Raw genomic sequence first — 23,293 nt, forward strand, 5'->3', positions numbered from 1 at the left:
CGGTGACACATGCTGAGCGACCATTGTCTTCACATTCGATTCCACATACAGTACGGGGTGTGCACTGCACCTCCTTGTGGACCTTATCAACCATACACAAGCAAACAAGCAGTCGCCTTTTCCCCAGAACGAACAGAAGGAATTAATTGAAGTGGAACTTTGGTTTCTCTCTCCCCCCCCCTCCCCCTCCAACAAAATACTCACCATGCATGTGCAGCAGCCTATTACGATGGCCATTGTGTTAACTCCTCAACTGCAGTGGTCTTATTAGACTGTTACGTTGCTGCACATGGCTCTTATATATACATTTTCAGTCTGACGAGTGGTGTCACATGCAGAGTATACTGGGCAGGGCAGGCAGATGGACTTCCTCCAACCTTCTGACGTCCACCTTTGGAGATTACAACCAAGTAAGAGACCTCCATGTTAACTTGACATCACTTTTGATGACAGTCTATTACAAATGCAGAACCATATGGTAGTTGGATGCATTATTTGTTTTTCTTGAATGTAAGATTTATGGTGGAGCTTGCAGATAAATTACATGGAAGGACGCAGCCATTGGTGGACAACATTGTAAATTTACATGGACATGAGTAAACAATGGACAAACACATTTGGTATGTAGCATTCTAACCTGGGTTGCTCACATCATGAGCCAGGAATTCAGATGGTCACACTGACAGGCAAAGTCAAAGCCATTCAACCAATTGTACATTTGAAACCAATAAAAGTCTGGTCATTCTCAACGCCATTCATCAGCAAGTGCATTTACTCCATGATGCCATGACTCAGCATATAGACCTTGCTTTTCTTCAATACGTTGTGCATGAATAATACTGGAGCTTGCACAGATACTCCACATTTCATTTGACTGACTTGGGTTCCCTCCTTCCTGTCCACTTTGCTGTACTCTTTGCAAAATGTCTACACCTGTTCATTGATGCTATAGTCTGTTTTTTTATTTATTCTTCTTCTTCTAACCTCCCTCACCCCACCTCCAGCAGAAATTATGCATCTGGAGAATTTTACAAATTACTTACACAAAATGGAGGACTTTCCACCCTCTGTCTATATGTCCATTGTATTATTTATTTTTTCCTATCACCTCCAAATCTATTGATTCCTTTTCTTCCCACCCTTCCCCTAACAGCTTTACCCTCAATCCATAATATCGTCTTCCCTTTCCCACCTTTTCTGAACTTTTGTTCTTAATTTCTTCCTTCCATAACCTTTATGGGTACCTTTTATGTCGATGGCATCGATAGATATGAAAATGATTGGATGCTTATGTGGTAAAGAGAACATATCCTTCAATCATGGGAAACTCACTCTAACCCTGTCTCTTCAGACGGATTTTCATATGAACACACACCTATCAATTTCCATGATCATCCAGTGAAAAAGGTTCAATCTCTTGAAACTCTAGGCCTCATATAACAGCCATGATCTCTCTATAGCAAAGCTGGCCTCCAAAGCCAGTCACACGTTGGGCATCTTCTGTAGGTCCAAGTCATTCCTTCAAAAATCGGAATTACCATCAACCTACAAGACCTTTGTCCATGGCTAAATGGAGGACTGCTCTCCCCTTTCTGCTGGAGCCCAGCATCACATATGTCTCACCTGAAGTTTATAGAATCTAAAACTTTCAACATTAGTGGAATCTCCAGTAACAAGTCTCTGAAGCACAGAGCCTGTTCCTCTCAAATTGCAGGCATGTCGGTGGCCTCTGTCCTTTAGCTCCCATCCTCTGGGTTTGCTTCCTCTGCTTTCTCAGCTCGAGGACCATCCCCAACAACTCCAGGAATTAAGAGTTCTTCCAGTCGTCTACTCCGGGATAAACGTCTACAATCCAGGCTGACTTTACACTTCAACTCTTTTGTTCATTCACTGTCCTTCTGAATGTGGAATCAACTTCTGGAGGCTATGCAATCAGACTCTTCCCTCCAGGGCTTCAAGCAGGCGATACACCGTCATCTCATGTCATCCCCCATCTTTACCCACAATTTATATTACTCCCATTAACCCTTCTTAACCCAACCATCATACTTGAAAAAGTAAGTAGATTTCTTTCAGCAATTAAGCAGATCATTTATGCTTGTCATGCAAGTGGAGACAAAGTAGAAGAGGATGAACCACTTTCACATTTCCCAAATTATTATTCACCAAAATTTCTCAGGTGCCGTTTTGTTTCGAGCATGTACCTCACCTGGCTGTTGTTTGCATAATTTCCAGGAGGGTAGCTGTGATGCATTTGTAATAATCCCTGTAAGAGTTTATTTTGGCAAAAATTTGCAATGTAGCCTGCAGTGTGATGACAATGGTCTTTTCATTGTGAAAGCCACCTTGGGATCTTTATCATCCACTAACAGCGACCAATACTGTCAAACGGGTCCCTTGATACAATACCTTGCATGCAAAACGCCACACAGGCGATTTATAATCGGGTCGGGAATCAAACCAATGTCAGGAATCTAACTCTTACTTGCATGTTTCAGTGTTTACTTCCTCTCTCTGTCTCTGTCTCACCCTGACTGTCTCTGTCTCTATCTCTATCTCTATCTCTTTCCTCTATCTCTTTCCTCTATCTCTTTCCTCTATCTCTTTCCTCTATCTCTTTCCTCTATCTCTTTCCTCTATCTCTATCTCTATCTCTTTCCTCTATCTCTATCTCTATCTTTCCTCTATCTCTATCTCTCTCTTTCCTCTATCTCTATCTCTTTCCTCTATCTCTATCTCTATCTCTTTCCTCTATCTCTATCTCTATCTTTCCTCTATCTCTATCTCTCTCTCTTTCCTCTATCTCTATCTCTATCTCTTTCCTCTATCTCTATCTCTATCTCTATCTCTTTCCTCTATCTCTATCTCTATCTCTATCTCTTTCCTCTATCTCTATCTCTATCTCTTTCCTCTATCTCTATCTCTATCTCTTTCCTCTATCTCTCTCTTTCCTCTATCTCTCTCTCTCTTTCCTCTATCTCTCCCTCTCTCTCTTTCCTCTCTCTCTTTCCTCTCTCTCTCTCTCTCTCTCTCTCTCTCTCTCTCTCTCTCTCTCTCGCCTGCTGGCTGTTGGTAAGTGGAGTGTCATGGCGGCTGTGTGATCTTGGTGAGCTGTCATCTGCCCTGTTTTTTCGCCTTTCTATCCCCTTTCGCGTCGTTTTTCACCTCCCTTCCTTCGTTTCCTTCTACGCATCGTTTTTTGTGCTCCCACCCTCCCCTCTTCGTTAGACCTCTCGCTTCGGCCTTCCCTCGCACCGTCGTCACCCACCCCACCCCACCCATCTGTCCTTGTTATTTCACGGTTTGCCCTTCGGTTCATATTTTCCCCTCCCTCCCCTCCCCACCCCCCTGCTTTCTCCTCGCATACCTTTTCCCTGAGATAGAGAGAGAAAGAGCCCACAGCTTCTTTGTGGATAGCTTTTAGTTGGCGGCCCATCCCGGGCCTTCAACTGATCATTTTTTTCCTCACTGTAGCTGTACTGTGTTTATTTCCTTTGGAAACCTGTCTCGGCTCATTTTTAGTTACTGCACGAGAGTAATCACCCCTCCTCCCCCTTCCTAAACATGACTTCGTATTCCCATTATTCGGCATTTGAAGCATTAACAAGAAAACATGTCGTCGTCTTTATCCCGCCCGACGACGTCAGCGTCGAGGATCTCGTTATCGCTACGGGAAACATAGTCGGTACTGACAAAGTTCGTGCAGTCTCATGAATGAACAATCGTGTGGTAATCTTCGTGTCTGAGACAGAACTGGTTCATGAAATTGTATCGACTGGACTATCAACAGATGACGGACATTTTGTGCTCGTCTCCCCTCTGTACACACCGGCCGTTAAGGTCATTATCTCGAACGTTCCCCCTTTCCTGAAAAATCAGACGGTGATCTCCAAACTATCTCGTTATGGTTCTGTGGTTTCTAAAATCACTATGTTACCTTTACGTAGCCAGGACGATTGGACGAAGCATGTGATGTCTTTTCGGAGACAAGCTCATGTGGTGCTTCCTCCCTCTAACGCTGAAAGAACCTTGAACATTGTTTTAAAACTCAAAATTGATAATCATGATTACCAAGTCTACGTAACTACTGACACCCTGAAATGTTTCAAATGTGGTAATTTCCGACACTTTAAACGATCTTGCCCAAAGGCGACCTCGTAGAACGATGAAACAAACCTCGTCAACAAGTGTACGTCTTCTTCTTCTTCTTCTTCTTCCTCGACCGTGAAGGAAGCGAACCCCGTGTCCGGTAATAAGGCCCAGTCCTTGGGATGGTTTCACCATCGTTTCATCAAGGAAGCGAAAGACTTTACCTAATGGTCGTTTCACCCAGAAGAAAGGAGCATTTACAAACGAGGAATCTGTCGGTAATATTCCCGCAGTTGTGACTGATGTCACTCTACAATGTTTACCGGAATGGACCCGGAATGGACCCGGTACTTACGACCAACAAGTTTACCCTACTTGCCGGTGAGGACAGAGACGTCTCCCTGACAGAGACCGTTTTACCTGTTATCGAAGTAAACAAAACTGTTTCACTCGTTAAAAACTCTCCCATTGGAAAGTCCATTGACGGTAATACACAGACCACTCGTGATGATCCTGCTGTCACTTTGGTAAATGTTAACCCTGAATCCTTGTCAGCGGGAAATAGTGAAACAAATGTTAACCCTGAATCCTTGTCAGCGGGAAATAGTGAAACAAATGTTATCCCTCTGAATCCTTGTCAGCGGGAAATAGTGAAACAAATGTTAACCCTGAATCCTTGTCAGCGGGAAATAGTGAAACAAATGTTAACCCTGTAACTGCTCTCATTTCATCACGTGGTGAAGCTGGAAACGCAGGAAATGTTAAAATGGGTGTTTTACGAGAGACCCCCAAAGTCCTGTATACCTCCACGCCGTTGGAGGTCGATAACACCGGGACACCGGGACGGTCGAGGGAAGCGATATCGCTACATCCGCTGATGGTGCTTCTGTTTCATCAACTCCCCCGATTATTTCCATTACTTCACCAGGAGATGTTCCCACAATGGAAGAGCACATAGACATCGTAACCAGTACAGATCCGTGTATCAATACTGACGACAGTATTGATATGCAGGAGAATACAAGCTTGTGTGACTCGGAAGTCGGAACCTAAAACCCACTCTGACGCATCTGACCTGGAGGAAGCAAACAGGAACAGTCAGGTGGAAACGGTGGAGAAGCTCACCAGTCAAGGTCCAACCCCACCCCCCCTCCCCCCGAACAAATAAGACTCTTCTTACAAAATACATACAGGAAACGCAATATAAACCTGACGTATTACTTTCCAGATCTACCGTCCTTCCTTGAGTGTGCTCAGGCTATTGTACGTAAGCCTGACTTATTCGGTTTCTACCAGACACACTGTCACCGCTTAAAAAAACTGATTGCCAAGGCGAAAAGGGATCCTAATCAATTATCCCACTTCTGATCTTATTCTAGGGAAACTATTATTTTCCTCATGGCCAGTTTCAAGACTGGAACAATAAATGTTAATGGTGGTGGGAGTCCGCTCCGCAAGATCCAAATTAAACAGTTGGTAGAGGTCAACGGTCTTGACATAGCTTTGTTAGAAGAGACCCATGCTGTCCGATCTGTTCAGGCTCAGTGGCGACTATTTATGGACAAAGAATGTTTCTTTAGTAACAACTCCACGTCGAAGGCAAGCATTATGTTTGTCTTACGGAAACATTTCCATCCGTCCTGCCTTAAATTTATGAGTATTATTGATGGACACCTTGCCTCCGTGACCTTCTCTATCGATCAGGTCAAGTTCACAATTCTCAATGTGTACGCTCCAAGCAAAAATGATGAGCGGATCTCCTTTTTTGCGGAACTGAGAAAATTCCTGCAAACACTGGCTTTGCAGACTTGTCTAATTATTCTTGGCAATTCTAACTGTATGGTTAATGCTTCATTTGACCAGAACGGGCCGGAACCCCAACAATGTACCGCAAAACTCTTTGCAAACATCATTGTAAAATAAAATCTCCATGATATTTGGCGCATCCAGCACCATTCTCATCGGTCTACACATGGTGTCGTTGTTTAAACAACCACATCTCACTTGTGAGGCTTGATCGCATCGATGTAAATTCTCATTTATTACATGGAGCTTATAAATCCGATATTGTGCCTTCTGGTTTCTCTGACCATTCCCTAGCTTGAGTCTTTATTCAACTCTCTAAACCACGTCCAGGGAACTCTCATTGGAAATTCAATAACAGTTTACTAGAAAACCTCAACTTCATTCAGGCCTTTGAATCCTTCTGGACGGCTCTCCTAGAACAGAAGTTAAGCTGTTCCGTTAACCCGCTGAAATGGTGGGATTTAGTAAAAACCCAAATTAAAGGGTTCTGTCAACAGTATCAGTTTTTCTCAACAAGGGCTGACCATGAAGTAAAAAAAATATTACAGTTAGAAATTTTACAACTCCAACGGGTCATCGGACAAAATAATGGTAACGTACAACAAAAAAACCTGAACTGAGAAACTGTCCTTATTAAAGGGAATAACCGAGAGGAATGCATGTGGTGCCTTAGTTCAGATGAGGGTGCGACACCTGAATGAGGCAGACGTACCAACCAAATACTTCTTTTCCTTAGAGAAACGTCTTCCCAGTAAGCAGCTTTCTCAGCTGCGATTAGCAGATTCATCCATTACCTTTACACAATCAGAAATCAAACTTTTCATGAAGGAATACTTTTCGAAAATATATTCAATGGAACAAATAAATCCTGTCAGTGTCGCCTCTATCTCTGTAGGCCTGCCAGTGTTGTGTGAAGATGGGCGTTCCAAACTGGAAAGACCCATTACTTTGGATGAACTTGGCACTGCCCTGCACAGCCTTGCCATTGGGAAAGCACCTGGATTGGATGGACTTACAACCGAATTTTAGAAGAAGTTTTGGCACTTATTGGGTCCAGAACTCATTAACACCTTCAACGCAAGCTGCCAGCTTGGACAGCTATGTCAGAGTTGCCGACGAGCTCTTCTTACCCTCATCCCAAAAAGGGAGACATGCTGAGTATTGAAAATTGGTGTCCTATCTCCCTGTTATGTACGGACTATAAGATATTTTCAAAATCTCTGGTATCGCGACTTACTCCTTATTTATCCTCGTTGTTGACAGAAGACCAATGTTACTGTGTCCCAAAACGTTCCATCTATGACAACATCTCCCTTGTGAGAGACATCATTGAACTGTGCAAGGAAAGCCCTAAAGATTTAGGACTTCTCCTTGATCAGGAGAAAGCCTTTGATCGTGTTGACCATCGGTACCTTTTCGAAGTACTTGAGCGGTTTGGACTTGGTTCAACCTTCATCTCTTATATTAAAATACTATACAATAATATTTATAGTGTGCTTAAGATAAACGATGAACTTGTTGCACCTTTGTCTATTCACAAGAGAATTAGACAAGGTTTCCCTCTTTCCAGGTTGCTTTATGCTCTCTCCATCGAACCACTACTGGTTTATTTGCGCTGTAGACTAACAGGGGTTAGTTTGTCCCAGCTTGAACGGCCCATCAAGATACTGGCATACGCCGATGACGTATGTGTATTCGTACAAGATATGAATGACATTAACATCGTTCGTTATTGTTTGTCCTTATTTGAAAAGGCTTCTTCAGCCAAAGTAAATTGGAACAAAACGAGCGCCCTTTGGCTTGGTCCGTTGTGCTACTTGGCGCCAAGACTTCCTGCTCCGCTGTCATGGGCCAATGATGGTGTGAAATACCTTGGAGTGTTCTTAGGTAATAATACCACAGTAGCAAAGAATTGGGCTGGTCTGCTTGAGCTTGTTGAGGGTAAACTGCAAAAATGGAAATGTCTGATCACTCTACTGTCATATCGTGGAAGGGTCTTGGTCATCAACACACTGGTGGCCTCTATCTTATGGCACAGGTTCTTCGTGCTGCATCCTCCAGCGGTGTTGCTTCAACAGCTCCAGAAGTGCTTCGTGTCCTTTTTCTGGGATGGAAAACACTGGCTGCGACCTGGGGTCCTCATTTTACCACTGACCGATGGAGGACAGGGCCTGGTCGACATAAAGAGCCGACTAATGGCCTTTCAACTCTCGGTTGCTCTTCGCATGCTATACATGTGACCCTCTCCACCATGGGTCAACGTCGCTCATCACCTTTTGCAACAGCCTGGGAGGTTAGGCTATGACCACTCTCTTTTCCTGATGGACCTTTCCAAAATCGACACATACCCCCTCTCTGGTTTCTATCAGAGCATGCTAAATGTGTGGCAAGCTCTGACGATAACAAGAGCTACACATTCTTACACGAAACAGACGTTTCTGGAAGAACCTTTGTTCTACAACTCCTTTTTCCATGATATGCCTGCTGATAGGTGTTTTATTCAACGCTTTACCGACGAGGGCGTTAAATCTGTCGCAGATCTTCTCAGCCCAAACGGCAGCTGGATCGGAGCTGATGAATTGGCAAGCCTGGTCGGTGTGTGATCCTCTCGAATCGTGGCACGCACATTATGTAGTGTGCTTTGGACATACACACAGCTCGCACCTGTTTTGGAGCAAGACCACCAAAGCAATGAACAAAATGCACATCAAATACCTTCTCTCTCTACCTTTCCTCAACTCGTATGTGCTTTTTCTCTTGCCAGCCCTCTTCCTTGTCCCCCTTTTAATGTAGGCTTCAATGGCCTTCCCAAACAAAAAGACCTTTATTTGGATTGTGTAAAATTTCTTTCGCAACGGAAAATAACACAGCAGAAGGTTCGATGGAGAGACCTCTAACCTTGTTCTCCCCCTTATTTTCCTAACTGGAAAGGTTTTTATCACCCTCCTGTACCACCATGACATGGCGACCTCCAATGGAGACTAGTACACTGGATCCTTCCTTCTAATCACTTTTTACACCATTTTTCAAATCTGCTTGTAGATGAATGTCCTTTTTGTAAGAAATCTGAAAACCTTTTTCACATCTATGTTGAATGCCAACGGTTGGCACCTTTATTTGTTTTACTTCGGAATTGTTTTGTGAGGTTTGGTTTGTTTTTTAACACTTGTGTGTTCATCTACGGATTGGATATCCCACACAAAAATTCCAATGCTGTGTTAGCCAATTTCCTGCTTGCTCAGGCAAAGATGGCCATATAAGTCAAGGAAAAGAAAACTTGACGGTGTTGGAGTAAATGATGAAGATGCTTTGTTTTTGTTCCAACACCTTGTAATAAGTCGTGTTAAATTAGACTTTGCTTTCTTTTCAGTAACTGGAAGATTACCGCAGTTCGAATCAAAATGGTATATAAAAGAAGTTATTTGCAAAGTCCAAGAGGAATGTTTATCCTTTTGTGAAATGTTCTGTATATAATCCACCCGATTCATCCTTTACTTTCTTCAGAAAATGTTTCTTGGTTTTCTTTCTTTCTCTGAAATGAAAATGTAACTCCCATTCAGGGGGCTTCCTTTTCTATTTTTATAATAAAAAGATACAAAACTCTCTCTCTCTCTCTCTCTCTCTCTCTCTCTCTCTCTCTCTCTCTCTCTCTCTCTCTCTCTCTCTCTCTCTCTCTCTCTCTCTCTCTCTCTCTCTCTCTCTCTCTCTCTCTCTCTCTCTCTCTCTCTCTCTCTCTCTCTCTCTCTCTCTCTCTCTCTCTCTCTCTCTCTCTCTCTCTCTCTCTCTCTCTCTCTCTCTCTCTCTCTCTCTCTCTCTCTCTCTCTCTCTCTCTCTCTCTCTCTCTCTCTCTCTCTCTCTCTCTCTCTCTCTCTCTCTCTCTCTCTCTCTCTCTCTCTCTCTCTCTCTCTCTCTCTCTCTCTCTCTCTCTCTCTCTCTCTCTCTCTCTCTCTCTCTCTCTCTCTCTCTCTCTCTCTCTCTCTCTCTCTCTCTCTCTCTCTCTCTCTCTCTCTCTCTCTCTCTCTCTCTCTCTCTCTCTCTCTCTCTCTCTCTCTCTCTCTCTCTCTCTCTCTCCGTCTCTCTCTCTCTCTCTCTCTCTCTCTCTCTCTCTCTCTCTCTCTCTCTCTCTCTCTCTCTCTCTCTCTCTCTCTCTCTCTCTCTCTCTCTCTCTCTCTCTCTCTCTCTCTCTCTCTCTCTCTCTCTCTCTCTCTCTCTCTCTCTCTCTCTCTCTCTCTCTCTCTATCCTTCTCTCTCTCTCTCTCTATCCATCTCTCTCTCTATCCGTCTCTCTCTCTATCCGTCTCTCTCTCTCTATCCGTCTCTCTCTCTATCCGTCTCTCTCTCTCTCTCTCTCTCTCTCTCTCTCTCTCTCTCTCTCTCTCTCTCTCTCTCTCTCTCTCTCTCTCTCTCTCTCTCTCTCTCTCTCTCTCTCTCTCTCTCTCTCTCTCTCTCCGTCTCTCTCTCTCACTCTCTCTCTCTCTCTCTCTCTCTCTCTCTCTCTCTCTCTCTCACTCACACTCCCTCTCTCTCTCTCTCTCTCCCTCTCTCTGTCTCTCTCTCTCTCTCTCTCTCTCTCTGTCCCTCTCTCTCTCTCTCTCTCTCTCTCTCTCTCTCTCTCTCTCTCTCTCTCTCTCTCTCTCTCTCTCTCTCTCTCTCTCTCTCTCTCTCTCTCTCTCTCTCTCTCTCTCTCTCTCTCTCTCTCTCTCTCTCTCTCTCTCTCTCTCTCTCTCTCTCTCTCTCTGTCTCTCTCTCTCACTCTCTCTCTCTCTCTCTCTCTCTCTCTCTCTCTCTCTCTCTCTCTCTCTCTCTCTCTCTCCGTCTCTCTCTCTCTCTCTCCGTCTCTCTCTCTCTCTCCGTCTCTCTCTCTCTCTCTCCGCCTCTCTCTCCGTCTCTCTCTCCGTCTCTCTCTCTCTCCGCCTCTCTCTCTCTCTCCGCCTCTCTCTGTCTTTCTGTCGCTCCCTCTCTCATATTTCAGTGTTTACTTTCTCTCTTTCTATTCCTCTCCCTCTCTCCCCCTTGCTCGTTCATTCCCTTTTGGCCCGCTACCCCACTGTCAGTGCATCGTCTTTGTGCTCTCTGTCACCCTGCTCTTCCATGGACCCACATTTTGTACACAAAGAAACCCACACTATACAGCTCATAGGCATGTTCACAATCTCTGTGCATCATCCTGCCAGCCCTCCAATGATGTGATGGGATGAAAGGACCTCTATTGTCACTCATGACCACCCTTACAGAAATCCCTTTCGATTTCTCATGAGATATGTAAGAGATGTTATGAAATTTTCATCAGATCTCATGAGGAGAATCTATAACAGGGTGCTATTGATGTAAAGTATATGCTCTGCAGGTCTTTCATTCATGTTTTGGTGATTTGTTGATGCACACGATAAAGTATTGTCTCACTGTCCTGGTCCCTCTTCCCCTAAGGTGTGACACATGTCAACATGCAGATGGCGAGGTATGCTGTGCAGCACGGCTTGTGCTGGGCGCATTGTGTGCAATCACACCGAGTACATGCCTCGCCACCCTTGCACAAGAGGTATGTTTTTCTGAGGAACCAGTACCCCGTCCCTTATAAATGCTGTGTGTGGACGAGATGAGTGTGCAGATGAGCATGTGTTCAGAGTGTTAGAAAGTTTTATAGTGTTTTGTGTGCATTGAAAAAATGTATTGTTAATTTTGCCAGATGAAGCAAGTATTTTTGCTTCAGGTTGATTTTTGCTGATGATGCAAGTGGCCTACTTTTATGACTGATCCCACGTTTTTCAGTTCCACGTTACAGATTGGATAGGCACCTTTAAGCCTTTTATCCTCTTGTCAATGCACATGAACAGCAGTTTTAACAGGTCCTGAGTTCTATTCCAAGCCTGGTGTTGGCTTAGTGGTTATGGTGGCTGGCTTGGGATCTTAGGGTACTGAGTTTGAGCTCCATTTTCCGCTGAATTAACACCAGGTGGGTTGACTTAGCCTGTCATCCTTCCGAGGTTAGTGAAATGAGTACCAGTATACTGGTATGGTGGCACAGCATCAGCGGCATAGTCGTGCCCCCCAAAAAATGATAGCTACCCGGCAGCCAAGCTGCCATACACAAGAAGAAGTGGAAGAAGTAGAAGTATAAGAAGTAGAAGTTATATTCCAGACAGACTTTAACTCACAACTGTACTTTTCAATGAGCTACCATACTGCCCCAGCACAAATTGGAATGTAGTTTTAGTAGACACCTTTGAAGGTGCTATTGCCTTCCTTGGCCTCCAATACCTCTTAGTATAGTGAGAAAGAGAGCAAAGAATACATCAATATTATTTGATAATCTTTAATTCCAGGTTAATCTGTCATCTTCAGTGTATATTGCACCGTATAGTCCACTGAAATGGATGAACAATAACATTCTTCAAGCTTATTTTGATTCACGTTTTGGTGGAAATGAATTATTAATATCATGTGATTTGTTAATGTCTCTTTAAGGAAAACAAGTTCTCGGAAAGTTTGCCAATTGTCATAACAATCAATCTTTAGGAAAGGAATTTTTGTAAGAGCAGCATTCAAAGTACTTTTGTGAGCCGTCTCAAAGGTATTTTTTTTTTTTTGCTTACGTATGATTGTGCTCTGGAATTATACTTATGCTTCTGCCATTCCACAATCATGTCCTGGCTTGCTTGTAAGACGTCAGAAAGCAATCCGAGAATGATGCACCCAAAAGCAAATTCTCTGCATTAAGATTGTTAATGACGGTAAGGTAGCAAAGCCGAGGCCAAATATTGATGCCGTTCAAACCGAGACCCATGAAAGTTCACTGAAGGCCCATATCGATGATATGTATCATCGAGGAAATTGTGCCACTACGAGCCACTTACCACAACATAGGCGTGCAATTTGTTGGCAACTCACTGCTTACCGTGCTCTCTCAGTAAGTGCATATGCCGACAAGCTCTTGCGGAGCTCTCAGAACGACTTGTTGGTGAATAAGTACCATTAGATAGCCAATGGATGGAGTAAATTGTGAAGTAATTTAACCTTTAATACACACTTTCAGATTATCTCAAAAATAACTTGTAAGGGAGCACCTACCAGCATCAGCTCTGTTAATATCACTGGGACACAAATGTGCTCTTTTCTGTCTTGCTTCAAGTCTGACCTGAAGGCAGTGACCTTATATAATAAGATGTAAATAAAGAAAGCTCTGAAAAGGTTATGTGGATAAAGCAGTTGTTCAAACGCATGACACAAACGTTTTATAAAGTCAGGCACATTGTATGTACTAGCAGATACCCATCTACGATGGGTATGGGGGACAGGGCGGATCACAATACTCGGTTACGGTAGTTTCTTTGGATGTTTTGCACTGCATTCAACAGCTCAGTTCATATTGGTGGTGTGTCTGGGTGCCCATGGTAGCGTTTGAGACCGGTCGCTTTAGATTGTTGGCCTTGACACATCGTTCTGGATAAGTAACACGAACAATTTGACATATTCATCATTTCTGTATTACCTCCATCAACAGATTAACAACATGGCAGGATAAAAGTCGTAAATGCTGAGTTGAACAAATGTCCTGAACTCATGGACTTAATTAAGTAAAGCACGTCGTCTGGGACCCGGCCGTCGGTTTGCCGCCGAACGCTGCTGATTGTGACGTCATCGATTCCCTCTTTGAAAATGCTATCTATATTCGATTTTTTGAATCCGCTATCACCTGTGTAAATACATGGAACACATAATGTGAAGATTTGGGAAGTATGAACAGAATATTTTTGGAGAAAAGTGTGTTGGAAGTTCCAGGCTTACGCCCATTATATTATGATTTACTTATTTGTTTGCAAAGCACACAGTATTCATTTCCTTCAAGGGGGTTGTAACATATGTTGATTTCCGGTTGTTGTTGGTTTTGCTCCGTGATCGCAAATAAACGTTACTTCCGGTCTGGCCCAACATCGTTCTTCTGTGTCCTTGGTTGGTTCTCCTGACTCGTATTTTTGGCTGTTTATCGTTTTCTATTCTATAGAATTGTGGTCTTTACCTGAGTGGTATCAGTCTCATCCTTTCTATTTTGTTGGACAACTCTTCTTCCAGTGTATGCTGCTCATAAGCTTCCTCCTTTTTGCTTCTTATTTGTTCTCCCTTGTCTTCCTGCTCATCATCATCTGCCATTACTGTTTTCATCCCCCCATTTGTGTCGGTGTTTTCATCCACTCCATATCTGGAAATTAACCCCCTCACCCCCCCCCTAAGTGAGGTGGGTCCGTACCCCCTTCCCATCACACCTCATCTTCACCGCTGGGTCCTCAGTGACACATCACATTCCCAGCTCCAGCTTCGTTGCATACCCCCTCTATATGCCACTGCAGCCACATCACCACCATACCTCTGTCCACCCTTCAGCGAGCCTTCGGCTCCCATCCTCATCATATCTTCATCCGCTTGTCTTCTGGCCCTAACCGTTATCTGTTTTATTTCGGAATTCATTTACAGTTGACGACTTTAAAAAAATTTATGGAATGGTACCATCTATACTCTGGTGGCGAATCTCATCTTTGTCAACTGGTCCATGAATCTACCTCCTCCCCCATCCCCACCCCTTCCCATTAATCCCTGACTGCTCATGTCTTGAAGAGACTTTACAATGGAGAATGACCTCCTTATCCTCAATGCTCCAACACTTGTTGAGGTTTCTCTTATTGAGCTTCGTTTTTGAGGAGACAGGTAGCACCTCCCCAGCTTCTTGACTTGGTGCACATCCCTATCTCCTTGTGAGGCGGTCTTCTCATCAGAGGTGTGTGTGTGTGTGTGTGTGTGTGTGTGTGTGTGTGTGTGTGTGTGTGTGTGTGTGTGTGTGTGTGTGTGTGTGTGTGTGTGTGTGTGTGTGTGTGTGTGTGATACAGTACAGTATTGTGCAAGTCTTTGGGCACCTTGAAAATAAACATTTTTGTCAACGTATTGGCATATTTTGAAAAATAAAAGGTGTTCTCATGATCATGTTTAATTAAAGAAACAAACATTCAGAGATGTCGGGGGCTGTAGCTCTGCTTCGCTCATGCCTAATAGGTGGAACCTATGCAACTGTTCAGCCAGAAGATGATTTTCAATTTAAATTGTTGTGGGCTTCCCCCAGAACTGTTTTGTATGCTACAGACAGGTTAATGTGTGGTCGGCATTATTTTTCGTCAGGACCCAGGCAGCAATATCTGGTGTGGCACTTGCTTCCTGATATCTATGACGGTAATGGGGTATGATCTCAACTTAATACCTTGTTGGGCTCACTCCAAAGAGGAGCTTGGGCTGCTCGCTCAGGGGAAGCTACTCCTGTTTAGGAGTGGTCCATTTGTATGACCATGCATTCTGGCCCTTTGGGGTTAGGAGATGTGTGTTTGATTGAACATGTACTTCAGCCTTCGGGCTTAAGGGACAGTCTTGTTGGACTGTATACTTTGGCCATGGGGTCAAAGTCCATGTCCCAAGTTGTTTAAAAGTTTTGATTTTTTTTCTCTTTTTTTTCTATTTAATAAGGGCACAGCCATCTTCTTCTTCTTCTTCTTCCTTCGGCTGCTCCCGTTCGGGGTCGCCACAGCGGATCATCTGTATGATCCGCATAGTGATTTGGCACATGTTTTACGCCGGATGCCCTTCCTGACGCAACCCTGGTCGCCTCTTACGACACAGGGATATGGTACACCTATTTTAACCGGGGTATACACCGGCCCAGTACACTGGTACTCATTTCGCCGACCTCGGAAGGATGACAGGCTGAGTCAACCCCCTGGTGTATTAATTCAGTGGCCCAACGGGGCTTGAACTCAGGACCTTTTGGATCCCAAGCCGCTGCCCTAACCACTGCGCCAACACCAGGATATAATAAGGGCACAGCCATATGGCTCGCTATCATGGGGAGCTGCTCCAATTGAGGGGTGGTCCATCTGTATGACTGCATTCTCACCCATTTGGGGTTGGGATTTATGTGTTTAATTGACCATGTACTTCACCGTTTGTGTTGAGGTGCATCTGTATGCTTGTGGGATCGTCTTGTTGGACTGTGTACCTTGGCTGTGGGGTGAAGGTGCACGTCCCATGTTTAAATGTTTCAAAAAATTTTTGCTACCTTTTTCCTTAAAATGGTGGCACAGCCGTAAGGCTGAGGACCAACAAGCCTGAAACATGTGCCTGTGGATGTATCCCTTTCCATGGTGGAACAAAATTGAGAATTAAATTATCTTCCCGGTATTGGCTGTAGTGCAGTCCAATGGTGATGTAAATAACTGTAGCTACACTAAGCTCAAGCCTCATACAGAGCTAATGCAACTGTTTAGCCAGAAGTGCCTTAAAAAATATTTACGAGGTCCATCTAAAAAGTAACGTGACTGAGCCTACTGTGAGCTCCACTTACACAACTTGAATGAACAGGTTGCGTCACAGTCTTTCGCTTCACAAGCCTCTGCTCACAGTGCCCTGAGCATCCGACAGTTTCTGGCAGAGAGGAACGTGCCAACTCTGGAGCAACCCCAGGATTTGCCAGATTTGGCCCCTTGTGATTTTTCCTATTCCCCAAGCTCAAGGGGGGTGATCAAGGGAACCCGATTTCTTGATGTGGAGGCCATCAAAAGGGCCATGATGATGGAGCTCTGGAGGATTCCAGAAGAAGTCTTCCGGGGGTGCATCAAAGCATGGAAGAAGACGATTAGATGGACAAGTGTGTGAGACTGGAGGGAAACTATTTTGAAGGGGACAAGCTGTGATTTCAATATATTTTTTGGAATAAAATTTCTGTGAAGTCAGTCCCATTACTTTTTAGACGGACCTCGTATATATATGTGTGTGTGTGTATATATGTATATATGTATATATATATATATATATATATATATATATGTATATATATATATATATATATGTATATATATATATATATATATATATATATATATATATTGTTATGGGAATGCTAAGTATAGAATTAGCTCAGTTCCCCCGTTAAATTCATGTATAGATAGGTTGTTTGGTATAAGGGATGATATGTGTGTGTCAGGAGATGTAAAAGACTGTTTTTATGTTCACACGGTGGTGAAACGAGAGATGATTCTTTTTCCTCTCCTGTACGAACGGGAGGGGAGTGGCCTTGAGCGAGAGGTGTGGCCTGGAAAGGAAGTAACGCGAAGGGGCGGAGCTTTTTTTTGGAGTGAGTCGCTGCGACAGGCGTGTGTCGAGGCGAACAAAGAAAAAGAAACGAAAGCAAAAAGGAGTTCTCAGTTTGGAAACGGGCTTCGACGAGAAGCGATAAAAGATAAGGGAACAAAAGGAGTGCTCTGTGTGAGGAACGGCCGAGTTCTCGAAGCGTGCTCAGGGTCACTTCGAAGTGAGCGAACGAAGGAGGCACCATGTTGGATCTGCCGGGAGAGACGCTGAACCTACCTGCATGTCGGTGATTTGACCGAGAGAGGAACTGAGAGGATGAAGCAGGAGTCGGGCTTTGAGGCGGGAAGGCCGGAGAGGAGACGCCGGACCTTCGGACGGTCCCTGCTGATATCAACGGCGCGACACGGTTGTCGATCCGCCTGTGGAACTCGGACCTCGACTTAGGCCTTGTCTGGAGAACAGGCCAGGCCGGGATTTGTGTGCTGAACCCTGGAGAGAGATCGGCGGTCTTGCATCGTCGACGTTGCGTGGAGCCAGAACGTGCTGAGGAGAACGTGCACACGCGGTGACTTGAGCAGAAGTACTGCGCTGCCATTTTCTTGCCGCGCGGCACTTTCGAGGTGGGAGTTCAAGCCCGTGGACACCCGCTTGTTTGCTACAAGCACCATTCGTGCTTTTTGGATGCTTTCCTCTCGTCTATGAGCCATCACCAAGTACTCTGTCTTGTCCTGCATGCATGCTGTTTTGTTTGCACGTGTTGTATAAGGCATATTTCGTAGTAATCCCCTCGAAACCTTTACACCGTGGTCCCCTAGTTAAGAACGGGTGGATTGTTAATAAAACCATTGTTGTGTGTATTGCTTGTGCTGTGATCCCTGATGTCCCCAATAAATCTGGTTAATTCGTATGCAGTTGCCACTATGGATTAATGCGTGCCGCGTCGAGGAACGATCCGTTCAATTGGCATATAAAACCAGTGGTTACAGACTGGTAGACTCCACTCGGTCTCTGACAAAGGCAGTCTGTAACTAGGGGTTCTATCTCCCCAACTGGTAAGGTACAGGATTACGTTGGTATCACGATTGAAGACGCGTGACCCGAGGCCTGTGCCGAGCCGGCCGGCGTTATAGATTCCCGGAGATGGTGGTGGCGAGGCTGGCACCAGGGACCGGGTCAGATTCCCGCCACCCCGTATCCCCAACAATAAATATATATATTTTTATATATATATATATATATATATATATATATGTATGCACATACACATAGATATGTATATACACGCACACACACACACACACACACACACACACACACACACACACACACACACACACACACACACACACACACACGTGCGTGTGTGTTTATATATTGTTGTGGACCCGGGGTCGGGGCGAGAATACCACAAGGGGGGAAAGCTACCTTGGGTTCCCAACAGACTCTCCGGAATCACAGGCCGTCGCACACGGATAACTCCGTGACACGGCGGGTTGCAAATCGATCGTGAACGCCAGTAACTCACCACGTCAATTGGAGTCCTCCATCCACAGTAAACCGGTTACCTAATGGTCATGTGATCTTTTTACTGGGGGGCATGCCCTCAGTACGCCTTATCCGAACCGGATCACCTTACCAGATCAGATGCAGCCTAGCGACACTGGCAAGGATGTACCGGCTCAGAGGAACGGATCATTGGGAATAAAGTCCCAGCTCGGTTGGGGTACGGACCATGCTGGATCAATTAACGAAAAGACAAAATCGAGCTGGGGACATTTCTCATAATAATTTAACAGGCAGGCAAGGAAAGATGTGTGGCACAGTGAATGTAGTTTATTGTTGTTTGTAAGCAGAGAAAGGAAGAAAAGTGTGGTGCGACAATAATACAAGCAACTTACGAAAGCAGACACAGAGCAGAATTATCCTGATATTCTTCTACACTCTTAACTTAAGCGAGGATAGGTGCCTTGACATATATATATATATATATATATATATATATATACATATATATGTATATATATATATATATATATATATATATATATATATATATATATATATATATATATACATATACATACACACACACACACACACACACACACACACACACACACACACACACACACACACACACACACACACAACCCGATGAAGAAGAGTTAATGAGAAGAAAGAAGAGAGGAGATGAGGCTAACAGTCTCTCAATACCTTGCACGATTGACTGATCGCACCACCAGTACGTTTTTGGGGATGCTCCGCTGGGCGATACCTCCCTGACAGCTGACACATTGTCTCCCGCTTTGTGGCACTTCGTGCAGCTAAGCATCAACCCAGAGAATGGGGCGTGACTGTCAGGCGTGAAGGAAGGACTTTGGGCGGAGTCAGATGCCAGTGGGTGGAGAAAGGTGGAGTCAAAAGTGAGTGGGCGTAGTGACAGACAGGATCAGGTGGGTGGGTGGATGGATGGAGTCAGCACCGAGCTGGTGAAGGAAGGCAGAGTCAGCAGGTGAATGGGCCGATTGTCGAGCCCATGCCAGACAGAGAGCAGGACGAGCCGACAGGAACAAGGACCAATGAGCAGGGACAGAAAACCACCAGCAGACGGGAACGCTCCAACGGCCCTGCGACCCATCCTTTTATAGATACTGTGGTGTGGGGCGGGGCCGATGCCCCTAAGCAATGTCGTCACCTGAATCAGGCACTCTGGGCACTGGCCACTGAAAGGCCTGGCCACCATGACTGGAAGCGGCCTCACCGTACATCCGGCTAGCTAGAGCTGAGCTGCGGAATCATCTAGCTTCAAACCCCGTGATACGAATCGCCCTGCACTGAACTCCAGGGCCTTGCCCCGGCGACCGGCGATTAGCGCTGGTCAATGTGCTGCTTCTCCGCATGCCATGCAGCCCGAGCGATTCCGTCCACACATCACGCCCCTGCCTGGCAACAGTTGCATCGAGGCAGAGGTGCAGGAGGATGTTTGCCGTCCACGGGAGACATCCGTGGCCGTTGAGGTCAGCGAAGACCAACGGTAAGTTGCTATGGTAAACACATGCGCAGACCCGAACAAGATGTGTGCCATTCGTGCCCTGCTTTGTGTACGATAATAAATTATCCCGGGGCTGTGCGTGGGTCCGCCGCCATTGAGCATGCGGTCATTTATCCAAAGCGGGGGTGTGCGCGGTGCAGCCCTGATCTGTGTCTTGAACCAAAGTAAAAGATTGGATATAATTATTGAATGTAGCCTTGGATTGAAAAAGAGGATAGATATAAGTATTAAATTCAGAAATGGATTTAAAAAGAAGATAGATATAATTATTAGATGGAGATTCGGATTGAAGAAGAAGATAGATATAATGATTAGACTCAGAAATGTGTTGAAAAGAGTGTGCCGTGTGCGTACTGCAGGTTGTTAGTATTTGGTGTGTTGTTCCTTCTATTTCCTTGGCACGGCATTCCTGCAGCGGCGCCGTCGTGTTGGTTATCCTCCCTATTTCTTCTGCCCAGTAGGTGGAAATTACCGCTTTGCAGCGTGGGCGTTTGGTGTTTTGTTCCTTTTGGTCTTCTGTGAGGACGCATTCTTACGTAAAGGGCACGGCTGCAGTTTACACAGGTAGGTGTCCAAGTGTCATGCCTGCAGGCCTTCGTGAGGACCCATTCTTGCAATGAAGGGCGTGGCCGTGGCTTTTACAGGCGGGCGCGGCTTGGAATTTACTTCAGGAATAGAGAAAAAGAATAGGAATGAGTTCAGAGATACAATCTGACCTAACTATGAGATTCACACAACGCACTTGTCCCGTTTGTCCCATTAGACAAGAAGGAAGGGACTATCTGTACGTATATTAATGAAATAACTGTCTGGGGACCACTGTATTATAGATGCCATTGCTTTGGAGGGATGCGGTTCCTAGAACCGCAACAATATATATCATGTATGTGTATATATATATATATATATATATATATATATATATATATATATATATATATATATATATATATATATATATATATATATATATATATATATATATATATATATATATATATATATATATATATATATATTATATCTTCTTTCGGCTGCTCCCGTTAGGGGTCGCCACAGCGGATCATCCGTTATGATCTGCATACTGATTTGGCATAGGTTTTACGCCCGATGCCCTTCCTGACACAACCCTGGTCGCCTCTTACGACACAGGGATAAGGATTGGGTTTCGCCATGATTCCAGGCTGCCCTACACCCTCTCATAGCGTGGCCCAGCGCAGAGCCCCCGTCCTCAAGCGATCCTCCGAGTAGCCGGATTACAGGCGCACGCCACTATGCTCGGTTCATGTGTATATATAATATATATATATATATATATATATATATATATATATATATATGTGTGTATGTATATATATCTTTATGTATGTGTATGTATATATACTGTCAGACCCCGCATATTGATGTTTATTAACTGCATCCTGCTTCAGCATTTGTGGCCCCGTGCTTCGCGTTTTTACGGCTTTTCATGGGCAAAATAACAAGCAAACTCCATGGGCCACACACATAATACAGTTCTAAACTGGAAAGGCACTCGGTGGCTGCATACCTCTGCCACACAATGCCTGATCCATGGGACCAGATCTGGCCCAATACATTTTTGAAATATCATGCTATATATCATTTTGGTCCAATCTCTCAATGGAGACGAATCACTTTAAAAATTGAATAAGTCTCGTATCCAGATTCGGATTTAGATCTTCACCAAAATCGAATCAATTCATCCTTGTCACACACAATGTGTCCACCAAGTTTTATCCGAATTTGTCCACAACTTTTTGAGATATCATGTTATACATTGGTTTAGCCCTATCTCTCAATGGTGAAGAATCACTTTAAAATTCTTGTAGTCAGATCAGGATCCTGATCTTCACCAAAATCGAATCAGTTTGTTCTTGTCACACACCGAACCTGTCCACAAAATTTAATCCTGTTCCGTCCACAACTTTTTTAAATGTCCGACACACAGACAAACAGACAGACAGAAAGGGGTGAAAACATGACCTCCTTCACCTTCTGTGGTGGAAGTAAACATATCCTCCACCAGCCATGCTATAACCGAGCTGTATGTACATGCAGTCTGTATAGAAAGTACTGCATGCAAAAACATATCTTCCATGAGCCACGCACGTAACACAATTCAAAAACATATCTTCCACCAGCCATGCTGTAACCAAGCTGTGTGGAATGTCTCACCATTCACACTATAAACCGATAAACTGAGCTCTGCTGCTTGTTACACCATTCATGCTATAAAGACGCTTCACCGCATCTATTAAGAGCTGCTGAAGATGTCATCCCCCTTCCATGAGTTACACAATTAAAACTTTTCACCACATCTACCCCCAACTGAGTAAACCGTTAGCAGCCATGGGGTGCATAATTAAAATTCTTCGCCGCATCTATTACAAGCTGTTGAAGATATTTTCTGGTTTTCTGGTTTTCTGGTTTTCATCAATGATCTCTCCGACTCTGGAAAATCCTCTATTTCTCTTTGCCAATGACTCCACCCTCTGCCGGACCATCTGTCATCCCTCAGACCGGCAAGCAGCAGCTTCTTCGCTCACTGCAGATCTGGATAAAATCACAAACTGGTCCAACACGTGGAACATGTCTTTCAATCCAGACAAATCTCACACTCTCACTATGTCTCTTCGAAAGGACCGTTTAGAAACCCCCCCCATCCACTTTCTCAACAATCCTCTGGAAGAAGTCTTTTCTTTCAAGCTTCTGGGTCTCACTATCTGCCATGACCTTTCCTGGGAAAGTCACATTTCCAACCTCGCCTCAAAAGCCAGTCGCAGACTGGGAATCCTCCGTCGTGCAAAGTCTTCCTCGGCCCTCTTGAGCTCCTGACCACTTACAAAGCTTTTGTCTGTAGCCTGATGGAGTACTGCTCTCCCCTCTGGGCTGGTGCTCCTGCCTCCCACCTTTCTCGGCTTCACGCTGTCGAAACCAGGGCATTTAGGATCATCGTCATCTCCCGCAATGAAGCTGAGTCTTTGGGCCTCTCACTCAATCACCGCAGGTTGGTCGGTGGTCTTTCTGTCTTCTACCGACTCCTCTCCAGCCTTGCCCCCCCCCCGCTCTCTCTGCGATTTGTCCCCACCACATTTCCACAGGGCACTCAAGGTCCGCTAACAACCCCCCTTCTGGTAAAACTACCAAAATCACGAATCACTGCTCATCTTCACTCTTTCATTCCTCTTTTTTCCCACCTTT

The 23,293-nt window shown here is 44.7% G+C and overlaps 1 protein-coding gene across 1 annotated transcript in view; it reads left to right on the forward strand.

Moving 5' to 3' along the window:
- LOC147016965 (WD repeat-containing protein 7-like) overlaps positions 1-23,293 on the forward strand; it is a 301,923-nt gene that overhangs the window by 271,557 nt on the left and 7,073 nt on the right. Inside the window, exon 22 of the mRNA XM_085846266.1 lies at positions 11,323-11,434. Within this exon, the coding sequence (XP_085702392.1) occupies positions 11,323-11,434 (112 nt within the window). The remainder of the gene's footprint in view (positions 1-11,322; positions 11,435-23,293) is intronic.

This window comes from Eptatretus burgeri, chromosome 11 (assembly GCF_056783735.1).
Source record: "Eptatretus burgeri isolate ZD-2024b chromosome 11, Ebu_testis_v1, whole genome shotgun sequence".
Taxonomy (NCBI): Eukaryota; Metazoa; Chordata; class Myxini; order Myxiniformes; family Myxinidae; genus Eptatretus; species Eptatretus burgeri.